General features: G+C 38.8%; 3 protein-coding genes across 4 annotated transcripts in view; all 3 read left to right on the top strand.

Moving 5' to 3' along the window:
• arhgap27 (Rho GTPase activating protein 27) overlaps positions 1 to 2,350 on the top strand; it is a 32,235-nt gene extending 29,885 nt beyond the window's left edge. The window contains exons 14-18 of the mRNA XM_006790918.2: positions 223 to 321; positions 423 to 500; positions 651 to 782; positions 895 to 1,000; positions 1,128 to 2,350. Of these exons, the coding sequence (XP_006790981.1) occupies positions 223 to 321; positions 423 to 500; positions 651 to 782; positions 895 to 1,000; positions 1,128 to 1,299 (587 nt within the window). The 3' untranslated portion in view covers positions 1,300 to 2,350. The remainder of the gene's footprint in view (positions 1 to 222; positions 322 to 422; positions 501 to 650; positions 783 to 894; positions 1,001 to 1,127) is intronic.
• A 616-nt stretch (positions 2,351 to 2,966) lies between these two features.
• On the top strand, positions 2,967 to 11,873 carry vps25 (vacuolar protein sorting 25 homolog). Its single transcript, XM_087844803.1, has 6 exons — positions 2,967 to 3,080; positions 5,135 to 5,280; positions 5,705 to 5,758; positions 5,859 to 5,947; positions 9,505 to 9,580; positions 11,030 to 11,873. Exons 1-6 carry the CDS (start codon positions 3,034 to 3,036, stop codon positions 11,140 to 11,142), a joined length of 525 nt encoding a protein of 174 aa, XP_087700929.1. The 5' UTR covers positions 2,967 to 3,033; the 3' UTR covers positions 11,143 to 11,873.
• Positions 11,874 to 12,698: 825 nt separating this feature from the next.
• The window catches only part of wnk4a (WNK lysine deficient protein kinase 4a), a 46,648-nt gene continuing 45,549 nt past the window's right edge, over positions 12,699 to 13,797 (top strand). For both annotated transcript variants that reach the window (XM_087844799.1, XM_087844798.1), the window contains exons 1-2: positions 12,699 to 12,868; positions 13,129 to 13,770. In XM_087844799.1, coding sequence (XP_087700925.1) covers positions 13,156 to 13,770 — 615 coding nt within the window. In that variant the 5' untranslated portion in view covers positions 12,699 to 12,868; positions 13,129 to 13,155. The remainder of the gene's footprint in view (positions 12,869 to 13,128; positions 13,771 to 13,797) is intronic.

The following is a 13,797-nucleotide window of genomic DNA, read 5'->3' as shown; positions in this document are numbered from 1 at the left end:
CTGCTTTGAATTTTCCTACCTGCTTTTCAGTTCAGTTCACTTCTGTTTAGAGCTGATTTCTAGTGCATGGACAGCAAAATGGCAAAGCAAACACAATGAAATTCTAAGGAAGTGTGTAATATAGCCATGCTTTCATCCAACTAGATGTCTTAAAGAGTTATGAGTATATTTAATATTCATTTCTGATATTGTGTGTAATCAAACTCTTCTAATTCTTTGCAGAAAATGTCTTTGGTTGTGACCTTGCGACATTGTGCGCACATGAAAAGACTACAGTACCGAGTTTTGTAGAGAAATGTATTAATGCAGTGGAAAGGCGAGGTAACACCTTATTTATATCACAGTGGAATAATTACAAAGTATATCTTCCTGTGTGCGTGATCAAGCAGCTGACCCGCTGGTGCTTACTTGCTGATTTCTAGGTCTGGATATTGATGGACTCTACAGAGTCAGTGGGAACCTCGCTGTCATTCAGAAACTGCGCTTCAAGGCCGATCACGGTAAAATCAATCAATGTGTTAAACTAATTAATTCAGTCAGTCACCTCACGGGCAGGGAACATACTGTGGTGTTGATCTCATAGGCTCATTTTAGACAGCAGTGACCCCTGCTGGGTTTTAATAGCAAGTGCATGTGTTGTGTTTAAACAGATGAACTGGACCTCGAGGACGGTCAGTGGGAAGATGTTCACGTCATCACTGGAGCGCTGAAGTTATTTTTCCGGGAGCTTTCTGAGCCGCTTTTCCCATACAGCCACTTTAATAAGTTCATCTCAGCCATCAGTGAGCATTCTTTAACAATAAGCCTAATTCTAAGCGCTATATCCTCAATTTTTACAGGTGAAATTGCAGTGAGTGTTGCCATCGATCATTAACAATTGTTATGTATTTCTAGGAATTGGTGATTTCAACACAAAACGGGATCACATGTATGACTTGATCCAGTCACTTCCTGCTCCAAACCACGACACCATGAAGCTTCTATTCGGGCATTTACACAGGTTTGTGACACTTTACTTTTCTGTCCTCTGCATTTTATCTTTTGTTTATTTATTTATTTTGCTTACTGTACTTACTTTCATATTGAAATTGAGAGGATTTGTCATAATTATTGAATTTCTTTCACAGGGTTATTGAATATGGGCAGGATAATCGTATGACTGTACAGAATGTGGCAATTGTGTTCGGCCCAACGCTGCTTCGGCCGGAGATGGAGTCGGGGAATATCGCGATGCACATGGTCTTCCAGAACCAGATAGTGGAGTTCGTCCTGAACGAATACAACTATCTCTTCCAATAAACAGGAACAAACCTCCAGTACAGACCTGGGCCAACATGTAAATGTGGTCAAATTGTTTAAAGAGATAGATTTACCTTTGCATTTGCACATCAGCAGCTTCAGTGTGCGACCTGGAAAGTTAAACTCCTTCTGTAAAATATGTGAAAGGGGTCTTTCAAGTTTATTCAGACTAGGAAAGGGATCTTCACGTGCTCATCGCTGAGGATATTTGAAGCATGTTTAACCACTGTTTTATCTGGATTTTCTCTGTCGTGTGCAGCTTACACCGTTAGACCCTATGTTGGCAGTATTGCAGGAGAGGAAGTCGAGCTACATGGGTGTTGACAGGTGTTGTTTGGTTTACCGTTTCAAAGCCACTGAGCTTGTTTGTGTGTGTGTGTGTGTGTGTGTGTGTGTGTGTGTGTGTGTGTGTGTGTGTGTGTGTGTGTGTGTGTGTGTGTGTGTGTGTGTGTGTGTGTGTGGAGTAAAGACTGTAACAAATTGCTCTCCCTCCCTGGAACTCTAGGTGTCTAAATCTCACAAGTCACTTTCTGGAGATTTTATTTTATTGCTTTTTTTTTGTTTTGGTTTATCTAAATCTCAGTGATAATAGAACCAATAGGTCAAACTTGGAGAAATGCATTAATTCTCTCTTTAGCAAATTTTCTTTTATTGCTTTTATCTTTATTTTTTAGTAATTTACAGTTTATCACTCATGGCAATATCTGAGATTCTATGCTAATATTGTTTCTTCTCTTTCGGCCTCATTTTTGCGCAGGAATCTTATTGTAATATAGAAATGTGTAAAAAAAATATATTAATACTTCTTGCTATGAAATAGATGATGGTGACTTAGAGTACTTGTGCAACTTGTAGATTATTTTCAACTGAAAACATCATTTTTCAATCATGCTGTACTTGAAGAAATTGTATAATAACAGCACAGAGATATAAAGTAGCAACAGTTTGAAAGTCAGAACAGAAACATGGATTGTAGAAGAGCTTTATGACATGTAAATAGAAATAGATGGCATATTTATGCTTCAAGTTGGTGAAAATGCACAAGTTATTCCATAATAAAATAACTTTGTTAAAAAAAAGGTTTATGTGTGTATGTCTGTTTCTTGCAATCATGTGTTTATAAGCTATAAATGGGGGAAATACATTTAAGAATTTGTTCAACTGAGTTTTTTCATTAAAGCTGGCCTGTTACACTTGTCATGTATATTTTTATAATTGTGGATGTTCTCATAAATAATAATTTCCAAGGTTTCAAATAATGGGGTCAACATATATACAAGTAAACCATGTTATTCAAAAGTTCAAGCCTCAGACTGCTTTAAGCCCTCAGCTTGAAACAATTTTTCTACTCTTTGATTTGAGTTATCTTATCATTTTATTCAATTTAACAAACTCTGATTACACGTGCTGAAGAGGCTGAGGAAATAAAATGCTTATTTTATAAAAGGCTTTATAAATGCCAAAAGGTGTAACTTAAATATTAAATATTTAACACGGGTACGGGTCTTTAATTTAATCTACAAAATACATTTAAAAAATCATAAAGCTGAATTTTTTTGTAAATGCTGAGGTCTAAGTAAAAACAACAACAACAACGAAAACAAAAAAAAAGTTAGAGAAAGAAATCTTTCTTCTTGCGATCCCCCAAATCGGAAGTTTATGAGTCGGACCATTTGGGAGGTTGGACGCGTTTCCGGGAGCTGTCAGCTGTGAGCACCCAACATATCCACTGCAATGAGTTTTGAGTGGCCGTGGCAGTACAATTTTCCACCGTTTTTCACGTGAGTCAGATGTTTCTGAGTCTTTTTCAGAGCAGAGCTTGTGAACACGTAACTCAGTTTTCAGTGTTTATTCATTTATGAGTCGGTGAACGCTGATTTTCGTGCTAGCATCATGTTAGCACGCCAGCTAGCCAAACGAAACAGACTGCTAGGGAAGTGATTTTGCACTCACTGGCTTTCTGAAGTTTATTTAAAGTCTTTCTCGGTTTGTCTCAGTGGCTCGTTAAGGCTAGACTTCAGGGGGCTATATTAAAACATTAACAGGCAAACAGTTCATCGTCGTGTGTTTGAATTTTGGGATTTCCACTGTTATCACGAGTGAGCTTATTTAATGGGAGCGAGATAGCAAGAACTCCAACTAGTTATCACCTAAAGACTTGCACGTTTTGGTGTAATAAAAGTCAGGAAGACCTCAGTGCTGAAATCCCTGTAAAACACTGCTGTCCCGATAAATCACCGGGAGAGCAACTTCCCGAAAGGGACATTTAAAGGGGCTGCTATTGTCTAGGTGGTCAAATATGATAGGGTAGGCTTGCAATAAAAGACTGGTTTTATACATGAAATGTAAAAAATGACTTTTAACCCGTTACAATATGACAGATATTAGGAAAGCAGCACATATGTATATACTTAAAAATGGAACACTTTGCTCTTATCTTAATCCCAGGTCAGTGTTAACACATCTGCCTATGGGTGCAGTTTGTCTTTTGTATTAAGTTTGTATTATGTTGCCAAACATTGCTCCTGCCTGCAAGAACACAAAATCAGGCAAAACGTTAGATTCTCATTTTAATCACTGTCCTTGCAATTAAAAGTCTTTAAGTAAAATCTGGCCATCTACTGTCTTCTGCTTATTCTATATTACTGGCTTTTACTGGCTCAAAATAGGCTGGCAATTGAGTTTTTTCAGGTACATTGATCTAGAACCAATTTCAAACAACCATCACCTCAAGGCACTTTATATTATAAGGTAACGATGGTGTAATTTTGGAGAGAACATCCCAATGATCCATTCCTTCCCTATCCCTTCTGAACCCAAGCTAGGAGCCGTTTGCACAGGAGACGATACTGATAATTGAAGGCTCTGTCGCTATAATACTTTTACAAACTCTAGGAACTGCAAGTAACGTTATAGTCTCAGAGCAAGGTGCTCTGTTGGCAGGATATGATGCAATGAGGCCTGTAACAGATGATCAGAGTTGTAACCAATGGACTGGTGGCTCAGGGCGGGCACAAAGACTGTGAATCAAACTGGCTGAAGTGGACCCAAACTGATGAGTAGTTTTCCCTATAGCCAGTGTTTTCACTCTAAAATATCAATAAATCATTAAACCACCTGTTTGCATAGTTTAAATGTGAAGAAGACTTTTGTTTTTAGAATGTCTCATATACCCCTTGTTTGTTTTGCACATCAATAGCACAGCTAAATTAAGAAGAAGCTAAAATAAAAGCTGTCTCTATGTGGGTAAACTGACAGATCTTTAAATTTGGCAGATTTCTTGTAGACTTTGCTGTACCTGGAAAGCAGCCACCTCTTTTTAGCAGCAATACCTAGAACATGCAGGGGGGGAATCTAAAAATATATATGTATTTTTCTGATGTTGATTTATTATCTAAAATCTAAATCTACTAAGAAATTATGCCACATTCTTATAGATTAAGTCAGCAGTATATAAAGTAATTAAAATGGCTTTTTTTTTTTTTTTAGATCAGTAAAACTATACAAGGGGTCAGTATGTTGGACACTGATGTTGGGGCCTGATGAGTCAAGACTTCAGGAGAAAGATTTTAAATAAACCTCTTTTATTCTGGAACCAATGAAGAAAAGTAAAGAATTATTCATTATAAAACATTAAATGCTTCCTAGATAAAGGCTTTTCGAGCAAACTGACTTTAATTAGAAATGCAGCATTCATAAAAAGGCTTGACTATGTGATTAACGCTGTTTATGGGTAAGGAAAAATGTGTTTGTGTCTTTAACGTGCATTAAGTTTATTTTGCCCAAGCATTTGCGGTAATCTTTGCAGTAATCTCTTTGTGTTCTTTTCTGACAGACTACAGCCCAATGTTGACACGAGACAGAAGCAGCTGGCGGCATGGTGCTCACTGGCTCTGTCCTATTGCCGGCATCACAAGCTCTACACGCTGGATGTCATGGAGGCTCAGGAAAGCCCCATGTTCAACAACAAGAAGATAGAACGTATCCTGAAAGTCAACCTGTGGTTTCTTTTTAAGGGAGTGTTCAATTATTTTAATGTTTTTTTTTTTTGTTTTTAGTTTAAATCCTTTATTTTTTATATATTACAATTGCTAAATCTCTTGTGAAGAGTTTATAGTTCAGAGATATTAATATTGACACAGATTGCAGTCACTGTAGGATTTTCCTGGAGTTTTTAGGACAGAGCCACCTCCCCCTTTCTCTCTCTGCTTGACTGATTAATTTTGAGGTTTCCCTCTTGATTCGGGCCTGATACAAAGCTGTCTTCAGAGACTGAGGCCATAACATGATCACTGAATTTTATTTCCCAGCTAATCTGTGCTGAGGGCAAGATAAGGCATTTTAAACACAACTGGCATGAAGACACTTATTGTGCCATTGCACATTAGCCTTAACTGAATCCCAGGAAAACTGTCAATGGAAGCAATTCAAGTTGTTTTTGAGGAACTGAGGAAAAAAGGTGAATTTTATTCACTTTACCTGCCAGCATAGTGTCATGATAAGAAAATATATCTTATTGTGTAATGTTGATAAGTGAAAAGCATTCTTGTTGTCTTCAGGCAACCTCGAGTGGTTGGACAAAAACAAGTCTCGGTGTTTAGTCATGTGGAGACGACCAGAGGAATGGGGCAAGTTAATATATCAGTGGGTAAGTCATCAAATTACAACACATACTGCCACAAACTGTTCTTTTTTTTTTTTTGCACATTTATGCAGCTGATAACAGGATGAGGTTTATTTCAACCTCACGATATTGTTCATTATTGCAATGTTTTGATAATCACAGTATAAAACCATTAATATCTACACTATAATAAAAACTAAAAAGGGGAAAGACAAGCTCATGTATCTTATCTATGCTTATGTAACCAGCACACAGAATCACTATCGCTGTGGCAGCAGAACAGTAGCATTAAAGGACAGATTATAAGAAACAAAGTGTTATGTACTTAAAATCTCATGAAAAAAAGCAAGAAATCGGTGCATGTTCTTTATCTATCACCTCAACTCTTTATTTAATCCCTGTTGAACTCGGCAAGTGTCTTGCTAGGGACCTGAGTAAGTGCACTTCTGGCTTTCATGCTGTTTTGATGAGCAGTTCTTATGTTTTGGCTGAAAGTTGTTGTTTTTACCAGCGTTTTCCCTGCAGTGACTGCAGTCTGATTGCATAGACAATATCAAAGTTGGATGTATTCACCATTATGTCATCCATTGGTTTATTAAGGTTTTGTGCTTTTTTTTTTCCCTGATGTTTTAAAACTAGAAATGATGAATGAGCAATGATGGGTAAGATGTTAGTAAATGGGGATAACCTGGGTACTCCTCCTTTCCAACTCTAAGAACATCTGTAATTTACAAAATAAGCTTGAGGTTTTTATTAAGATGGTCTGAAAGGAGTGACTAAGCCCAAAAACTCATTAGGAAAGTGTTTACTGAGTCACAGAGCAGAAACAACCAACACTTGTTCTCCCATAGACTTTTATACAACTTGAACTCTTTTTACTGCCCTCTGTTGATCATTAGCAAAAATGCATGTTTAAGGCCACACTGTTTATCCCTGCTTCACTCTGTTTAGAGTGACTGGCACACATGGATATAGAAACATATATCTTCAGCTGTTTTACAAGGTCATTCATTGATATTACCGCATCCCCAACCAAGAAAATCCATAAACCTTTTTCTTTAACTCTTTAGCTCCAAAACTATGACTGTCTGATTATTGGGGTTTTCCCTCGAGTATTTGTAAAATAAAACACCTTAAAAAGATTCTTCTTGTGAGTTGATGCTATATAATTAAACTTTAAACTGCAAAATGAAGATCTGAAGACTTTTCTGAACTTTATTTTTAGAATATCAACTCTCATTCTCACAATATCATACAATTGATTGTCCCAAAAATCAGAATAGAATTAGGAAAAAAGGCTTTTAAATACGCTGCCCCTGTTTCCTGGAATAATCAGCAGAAGGAACTGAAATTGTTAGAATTGGTTACCTTGTGGGAGTTTAATCCCATCTTAAAGGAACAAAAGAATTACCTTTTTACTCGGTGTGATTGTTTTTAATGTCGCTCTTAATTGATCTGTTATTGTATATTTTCATGTTTGTGTGGGATATTGTATTTGTTTTAAATGTTATGTACTGATCTGGTCATTTTGTTGCCATGACGGCAGGTCTCTCTTCGAAATGACAATTTTAATCTCAGTGAGAGTTTTACCTGGATAAATAAAGAACTAATAAAAACATCAAAATGAATTAAAACCAAGCCTTAACCAAACAAGTCTTCAAAGTAAGGGGCCAGAAAGTTTTAACTTCTCATCCTTCAGGTAGTCTATAACTCTCATAAATATAGCTGATCAGGTACACTATATTTTCGTTTATATATTTATATCATTTTACCTATTTATTGCCTTTAGCCTGACAAATTACTTAAATCATTTTGTTTGGTTGCAGTTCTTGTAAAAACTGGACCCCACACGCTGCCTGTTCTGAACCCACATTTTGAACAACGATTATTCCTTTCTGTCTGTTCTCTCTTCAAAACAGAAACTTAATGATTAACTGCATGCGATGCATTTAGAAGAAATGGCAGCTTTAAAAAACACCTGTTTCACTTTCTCCAACTTTAAGTCAGTTTAATTCAGTTTCTGCTTTTCTTTTTCTTTTTTTTCTTTTTTTTTGTACATTCAGGTTATAAGACTGTTTACCACTTCATGTGTCAGATTAAGAAATTATATTAAAATAGAATAAGACTTGTGGTCAAGGTTCCAAATTAGTACCTACAAAGATCCAAATGGGTATAGTTTTTTTTCCCCCCAAGTCTGGGAAGCCTATCAGCTACATGTCTGTAGGGGGGGGAAATTATCATGTAATAAAAAGTATCTAGTGCGTTTTGATGCCATTTACAGATGTGCCGTATTCTTTCTTGTGCTGTTCATGATAGAGATTGGCACACAGGTGGTGTTGGTGAAGGTTACTGGAGCACATCTTCGGGGCATGTTGGTGTACGTCACAACCACTGTAGTTGTGTAAACAATTTAAACACGACTGCTGTGCTGTTTTGTACACCTTGTACTTCTGCACACATATTGTAGGTGTTACCTGCGACATAACGAGAAGGCCAGTGTTGTGTTCATCGACCACTTGGGCTCTCTTTGCTCCTTGTGCTTACAAAAAAAAAAAAAAAAAAAGCAGCCTGTGCTGGCACGAGTGCAGAGCCACTGCTGACTTCTTGAGAAACAGCACACTTTTAGACAGGTTAGAACTGATCATTAGCAGCAGATGTTGGGATAATTTCTGTAGGGACAAAACCATGGTGGACAGAATCTGTGTCCTGCATCTGCTAGTCGTTTGTGAATTTCTTGCTTTAGCTCCTGCATTAGTAACCTAAGCGAGTGGTTTCAACCTTTGGACCAGAAAGTTTGTGGTGCTGGGCAGGTTTATGGCACTTGCATCTGTCTGATTTTGTGTAGAAATGTGTGAAAATTGTTCCAGATTGTATACTGGGGTTGTGGTAATTGAAAAGGAGTGAAACGGGTTTGAACATGTTTATATTTTCAGTGTCAAAAGCATATGTCTGTAAATATTCTATATTTTGCCAACAAATCCCATGGAAACAATCAGTGATTTGTTTTATTAACAAGTATTGTTTGCACATTCATTCTTTACTGCTGGATCATGAGGGGAGGGTCAAAATTATAGCCTTCAGCGATATTAAATAGGATTGAAGCTACAGACAAGCTAGAAACTTCTGAAAATACAGTTGGGTTCATAAATAATCCACCACAGTGGATTTTAAGTGAAACAACAGAAATACAGACCTAAAGCTGTAAAAAAGGTTTTAACAGAATTTTGACACTAAGTGTTTGGTTATTAAAGCCATTTTTATGCACAGACTTAAAAGTAACTGGATTGAGTGGGACGGGGGAAAAATCAATACAGCATAGTATCGCGATATTTTGCATGGTAATATTGTGTCAATACAGGGACACCAAACATCAATATTTTATTAAATAAATAAAATACTTTGGGAATAGTTTTATTTATTTTTATCCACAATTTCATCATCTAGAATAAAATGTTTTTTTATTTAAAAAGCTGCTTTTGTTTTGTTTTATTTTATTTATTTTTTTGTAATAAAGAAAATTATTCTCTGTCACCTTAAAGCATCTGTAAATGTAACCATTATATCTTTTTCCGACATTTTAGGTTTCCAAAAACGGTATGGTCAACTCTGTGTTTACACTTTATGAGCTGTCCAATGGTGATGACACAGAAGGTGAAGGTATGGCACCGTTTTAAAGTTTTCCACATGGAGAAAGCACCCATAAAACCCAGCTCGCGTTAAAGTAAACATAACATAACACAGTGGCGAGAAAGGCTTTTATTAATGCTGGCTGTACAGTAGGTTTCCAGTCCTAGTTTGTTTTAACTGTTTGATTTGTGGTGTTTACTCTGTTTCCTGTTTCTGCATGATTTCACCTAGCTGTAGTCCCAAATTGCTTCTTTCATCTCTATTTTTGCACGTTAAGCACTGTTTAATGTTAATAAATGCGATGATAATAAAATGTGCTGCACACATTGACCCAAAACATTATGAAGATATCAGCTTAATATACTGCTTATCCTTTAAGTGCTTAAAAACATCTGTGACCTGCCAAGGCATGGACTTGAAAGAGGCCCTGTGGTAACTAAACCTTTTGCCCGTGACTTGGAGCCAAAAGGTCTTGCTGTGTCAGAGATTCCTGTACCTTAATAATTTGGCTCTTGTCAGAGTGGCTCGGATACCTGCCCATTTCTTACTTGTTTTCTTGCATAGCACACCCTAACCCTACAGGGAACCTATTATACTTACTTCCAGCTACATATGTTTAATCTTGGCCTCCACTAGACCAGATTTGCATGATTCACAGCTTGAAAATAATCCTTATTTACCAAATACCGAACCTTGATGGGGCCTTCAGTTCATGGACTGACTGAAGTATCAAGTATCATACATAGCCAAGAGGAGTGAAAAATGTGCTTGGAGCAGCCCTGAAGCTTTTGATTTATTTGTTATTTGTAAACTAAGGAAAACTCCACTTCTTAAATCTCTTCACTTGAAATGAACTCTTAGGGTGGCACAAAGATTAACGCTCACAGCAAGCGGTGAATTCTGGATTTGAATTCCACTTTCTGTTCAGAGTTTAAATGTTTGCCCTGTGCCTCTGTGGGTTCTTTCCAGGTATTCTGGGCTCTGCCCTTACAGTCCAAAACATGCACATTAGGTTAATTGTCACTGTGTCTGAGCCTTGTTATAAACCGGTGATCCCATCCCTCCCATCTGGCATCACTGCAAAGAGTCAACACTTATCATATAAAGCTATGCTGCTGGTTCTCCAAGCAGCATGCTTGAAATTGGCTCTGATCCCCTAAGGCGTGGACTCTGAAGTTGCCCTGTGGTACTCAGTCCTCTGCTGCTAATTGAGAACACCCCATAAGCCCTCCTGTTCTTAGTGACCTAAATAATTTGGCTTCTTTGAGAGTCACTCGGATATTTACACCTATGTTTTTCCCAGATCCAACACATTAACCAAGCGTTCCCTTGCTCTCTTAGGCAGTATATTTCCAGACTTGAAATCCAGTTTTGTTATGAGATAATAGTTGTTATTCACCTCATATTTGAGTGATCGGTGTTTTGACTCATTGATTAGTTTATTTGATTTTCTTATAGCTTGTAATCCTTTTTCTCCAGAGTTCCACGGTCTGGAGGACTGGATGCTGCTTCGCTCGCTGCAGGCTTTACAGACAGAAGGCAAAGCCGAGCTCTTCACCATGGACGATGGAAAAGGCGTCAAGTTCTTCTAAAACTGTGCTGGAATCACACACCCTCTGTCTGGGAGCCCTCATACTGTACTTTACAGACAAATTTTTATTAAGATTTAGCCATTTAAGGCTACATAAGGTGCACCTCAATACCGAGTCTAGTGGATGCTGGTCCTCTAATTGTTGTTGCCTTTTGATTCAAAGCCTTCTCTTACTGGAAGAGAACCAATATCATTTCTAAGTGTTGGGGGGGGCACATTTTAGATCATGCTACTTGTAAAGTCGTCATAGGTAGCATTTGTTGCCATTTAAACATGCAATGAATATCAGGGCACTAAATACTGTCATGTCTGAGTACTTTAGGGGAACGTCTTTCCCTGCCCGCTTTAACTTTACTCCATCTTTATTATTGTAAATGCATCTACTTTTATTCCCATTTTTCTCTGTTAACAAATTTACTCTGTAAAAATAGCTGTGGGTCTTTGCTCGGCTGTTATTCCTCTGTTCCAACCAGACATACCAAGAAATTCCAGAAAGCAACACCAGAGGGACTTTTTATTTTGAGAGTAAATGCTTCCAGAAGAGGAACACAACAGACGCTCGAGCCAGTCTTGGCTTGACTCAGCTGCGTGTAATAATAGTGGACTTCATGTACAGATTGCTGTATCCTATTATTGTGCAGTAGCTACTGTGATGCTCCTGTTATCTTTATCTCTGTCTATATTCAACTTCTTTTTCATATCCTGTAGGAAATAAATTAGACATTTGTTACATTTTCTGGCTATTTCCTTTCTTTCACGTGCATCGACGTTTTGTTGTGTGAAAAACACAAGTGAGGACTTCAAAAGCTTTGCAGTGTGCAGACGTACAGACTGAAACTGCAGCAATGATGATGTTGTGATCTCCTTGCTGCAGCTGTATTAAAGGACTGCATACTGACATCATGTGCTGTGTGTTCCCGCCTGTAGAGGGATGATACAGCTCCAGAGAACTGAGAATTATGCGTGTGTTTGTGGATAAAACCTTGTATGTTCTCTTGTGGGGCCGGTGGGCCCCAGTGTGGCCTTGGCTGATAATGGTGTCCTGTTTCACGAGCAGCAGCCCCCCCTGTAGGCCAGGCACGGGTGCGCATCCTCCACCTTTGGGCAGCATATCGCTTTCCACAAATGAGGACAGGCTTGGCCAAGTAATAAAAGGACTCATCGTTTTTATCTAATTTCAGAGGAAACCGAGAAGGAGTTCTTTTGATCAGCGGCGGGCCAGTTGAAAGTGTGGACATTCTGTTCGTCAGCAAGCTTAAAGTGAACCAGCTGAAGAACCTCATCACCAAATTAATACAAAGTGTCATAAAAGGCAGCTTATGAATTGTTTTTCAAAAATTTTGAGTCATTCCCACAGTTGAGTTTTGAAGATATTATTTTAATCGGGTAAAACAAATCAAAACTTAATAACACTTGCGGTTCAAAATGATAAATTACCAAACACTCCTCATCTTATTATAATTGCTCCCTCTGGATTGCCCTATTGGCGCGTGAAAGCTGCGAGGGGGCGGAGTTGGAAGCGCGCACTGGGAGCGCACAGGACGAACAACCCTCCGGAGCTTTGTTGATATTGGCAGTTCAGACCTTTCGCAGTAGGTTATGGCAAAAGCTTTCAGAAAGACGAGAAGAAGAAGACGAGAGGACCACACGAATCACTTGAAAGAAACTATGCATTAATGTGCGCGGAGCGTTCAAGTGACATGTTTTTTACGCAGTGAATGTGCTGAGTAAGTGTATTTTCCTCACTTTTCTGTGTTTTTTACACGCTTTATCTGTCATATACTTATAAGGCTGGTTACCACTACAGGCACTACAGTAGTTTACACGTTTCCGACTATCGTCTCTAATCTTGTTTTCCTTAGATATGGCTGTTATTCAGTCTCCAGCCTTTTGTTTTAAAGCCACTGACTTAACTGACATCATGGAAAAGTAACCTGAAATATAAAGTAACGGTGCTCTGCTGTCCTACTGTTATTTCCATATTTAGGCTCCAAATCAGGTTGAACCTGCCACAATGTCTCATGCACAAGTAGAGATACCAGGACGCGGGTTCCCGGGGCTCTCCGTGGATATGACCGACGACTGTTTGTCCCGAGTCCCATCCGTGCTGAGGACGCACGGGCTGGGCGCACGAAGGAACTCCTACGGCCTGCAGAAAATTAGTATGGACATTGATTCTCCCCTGTACAGCGGTGTACTTTCCAAAGCCTTATCGTGGTCGGCAGAAAATATTCTCTCTCTGCCCGAGTCCAGAGCAGAGGAAGAAAAAACAGACGACACCCCGCCGTCCGCGTCTCCGGTTTCCAGCTCCAGCACGTGCCGCCAGGACCCCGACGCCGGGTCCGTCGGTGGCAACTGGAAACCTGTTGCCAGATCCGCTCCTCAGGATCCCAGCTCGGACTCTGAAAACGAACTTCATAATAAACAGCAAAAGATTCTGTCTCGCATCACGTTTGACACTCAGTGGGAGCAGGAAGAAAAGGAGGACGTGGAGACTAAAGCGGTGGCAACATCTCCTGATGGAAGATATCTCAAATTCAACATAGAGATTGGAAGGGGGTCTTTCAAGACCGTCTATAAAGGGCTGGACACAGAGACTACAGTGGAGGTGGCGTGGTGTGAGCTACAGGTAGGATGCACACTGGGTCTGGTCACA

This window comes from Neolamprologus brichardi, chromosome 8 (genome assembly GCF_056152115.1).
Source record: "Neolamprologus brichardi isolate AB-2024 chromosome 8, ASM5615211v1, whole genome shotgun sequence".
NCBI lineage: Eukaryota > Metazoa > Chordata > Actinopteri > Cichliformes > Cichlidae > Neolamprologus > Neolamprologus brichardi.
The sequence above is the reverse complement of the archived record's forward strand: the minus strand, read 5'-3'. Positions and strand labels throughout refer to the sequence as shown.

Excerpts from the sequence above, each read along its gene's own strand:
- vps25 (XM_087844803.1), top strand. The coding sequence starts at position 3,034 with ATGAGTTTTGAGTGGCCGTGGCAGTACAATTTTCCACCGTTTTTCAC. Across the intron at positions 3,081-5,134 it reads AATTTTCCACCGTTTTTCAC|ACTACAGCCCAATGTTGACA; the intron begins GTGAGTCAGATG and ends CTTTTCTGACAG. Across the intron at positions 5,948-9,504 it reads GCAAGTTAATATATCAGTGG|GTTTCCAAAAACGGTATGGT; the intron begins GTAAGTCATCAA and ends CCGACATTTTAG.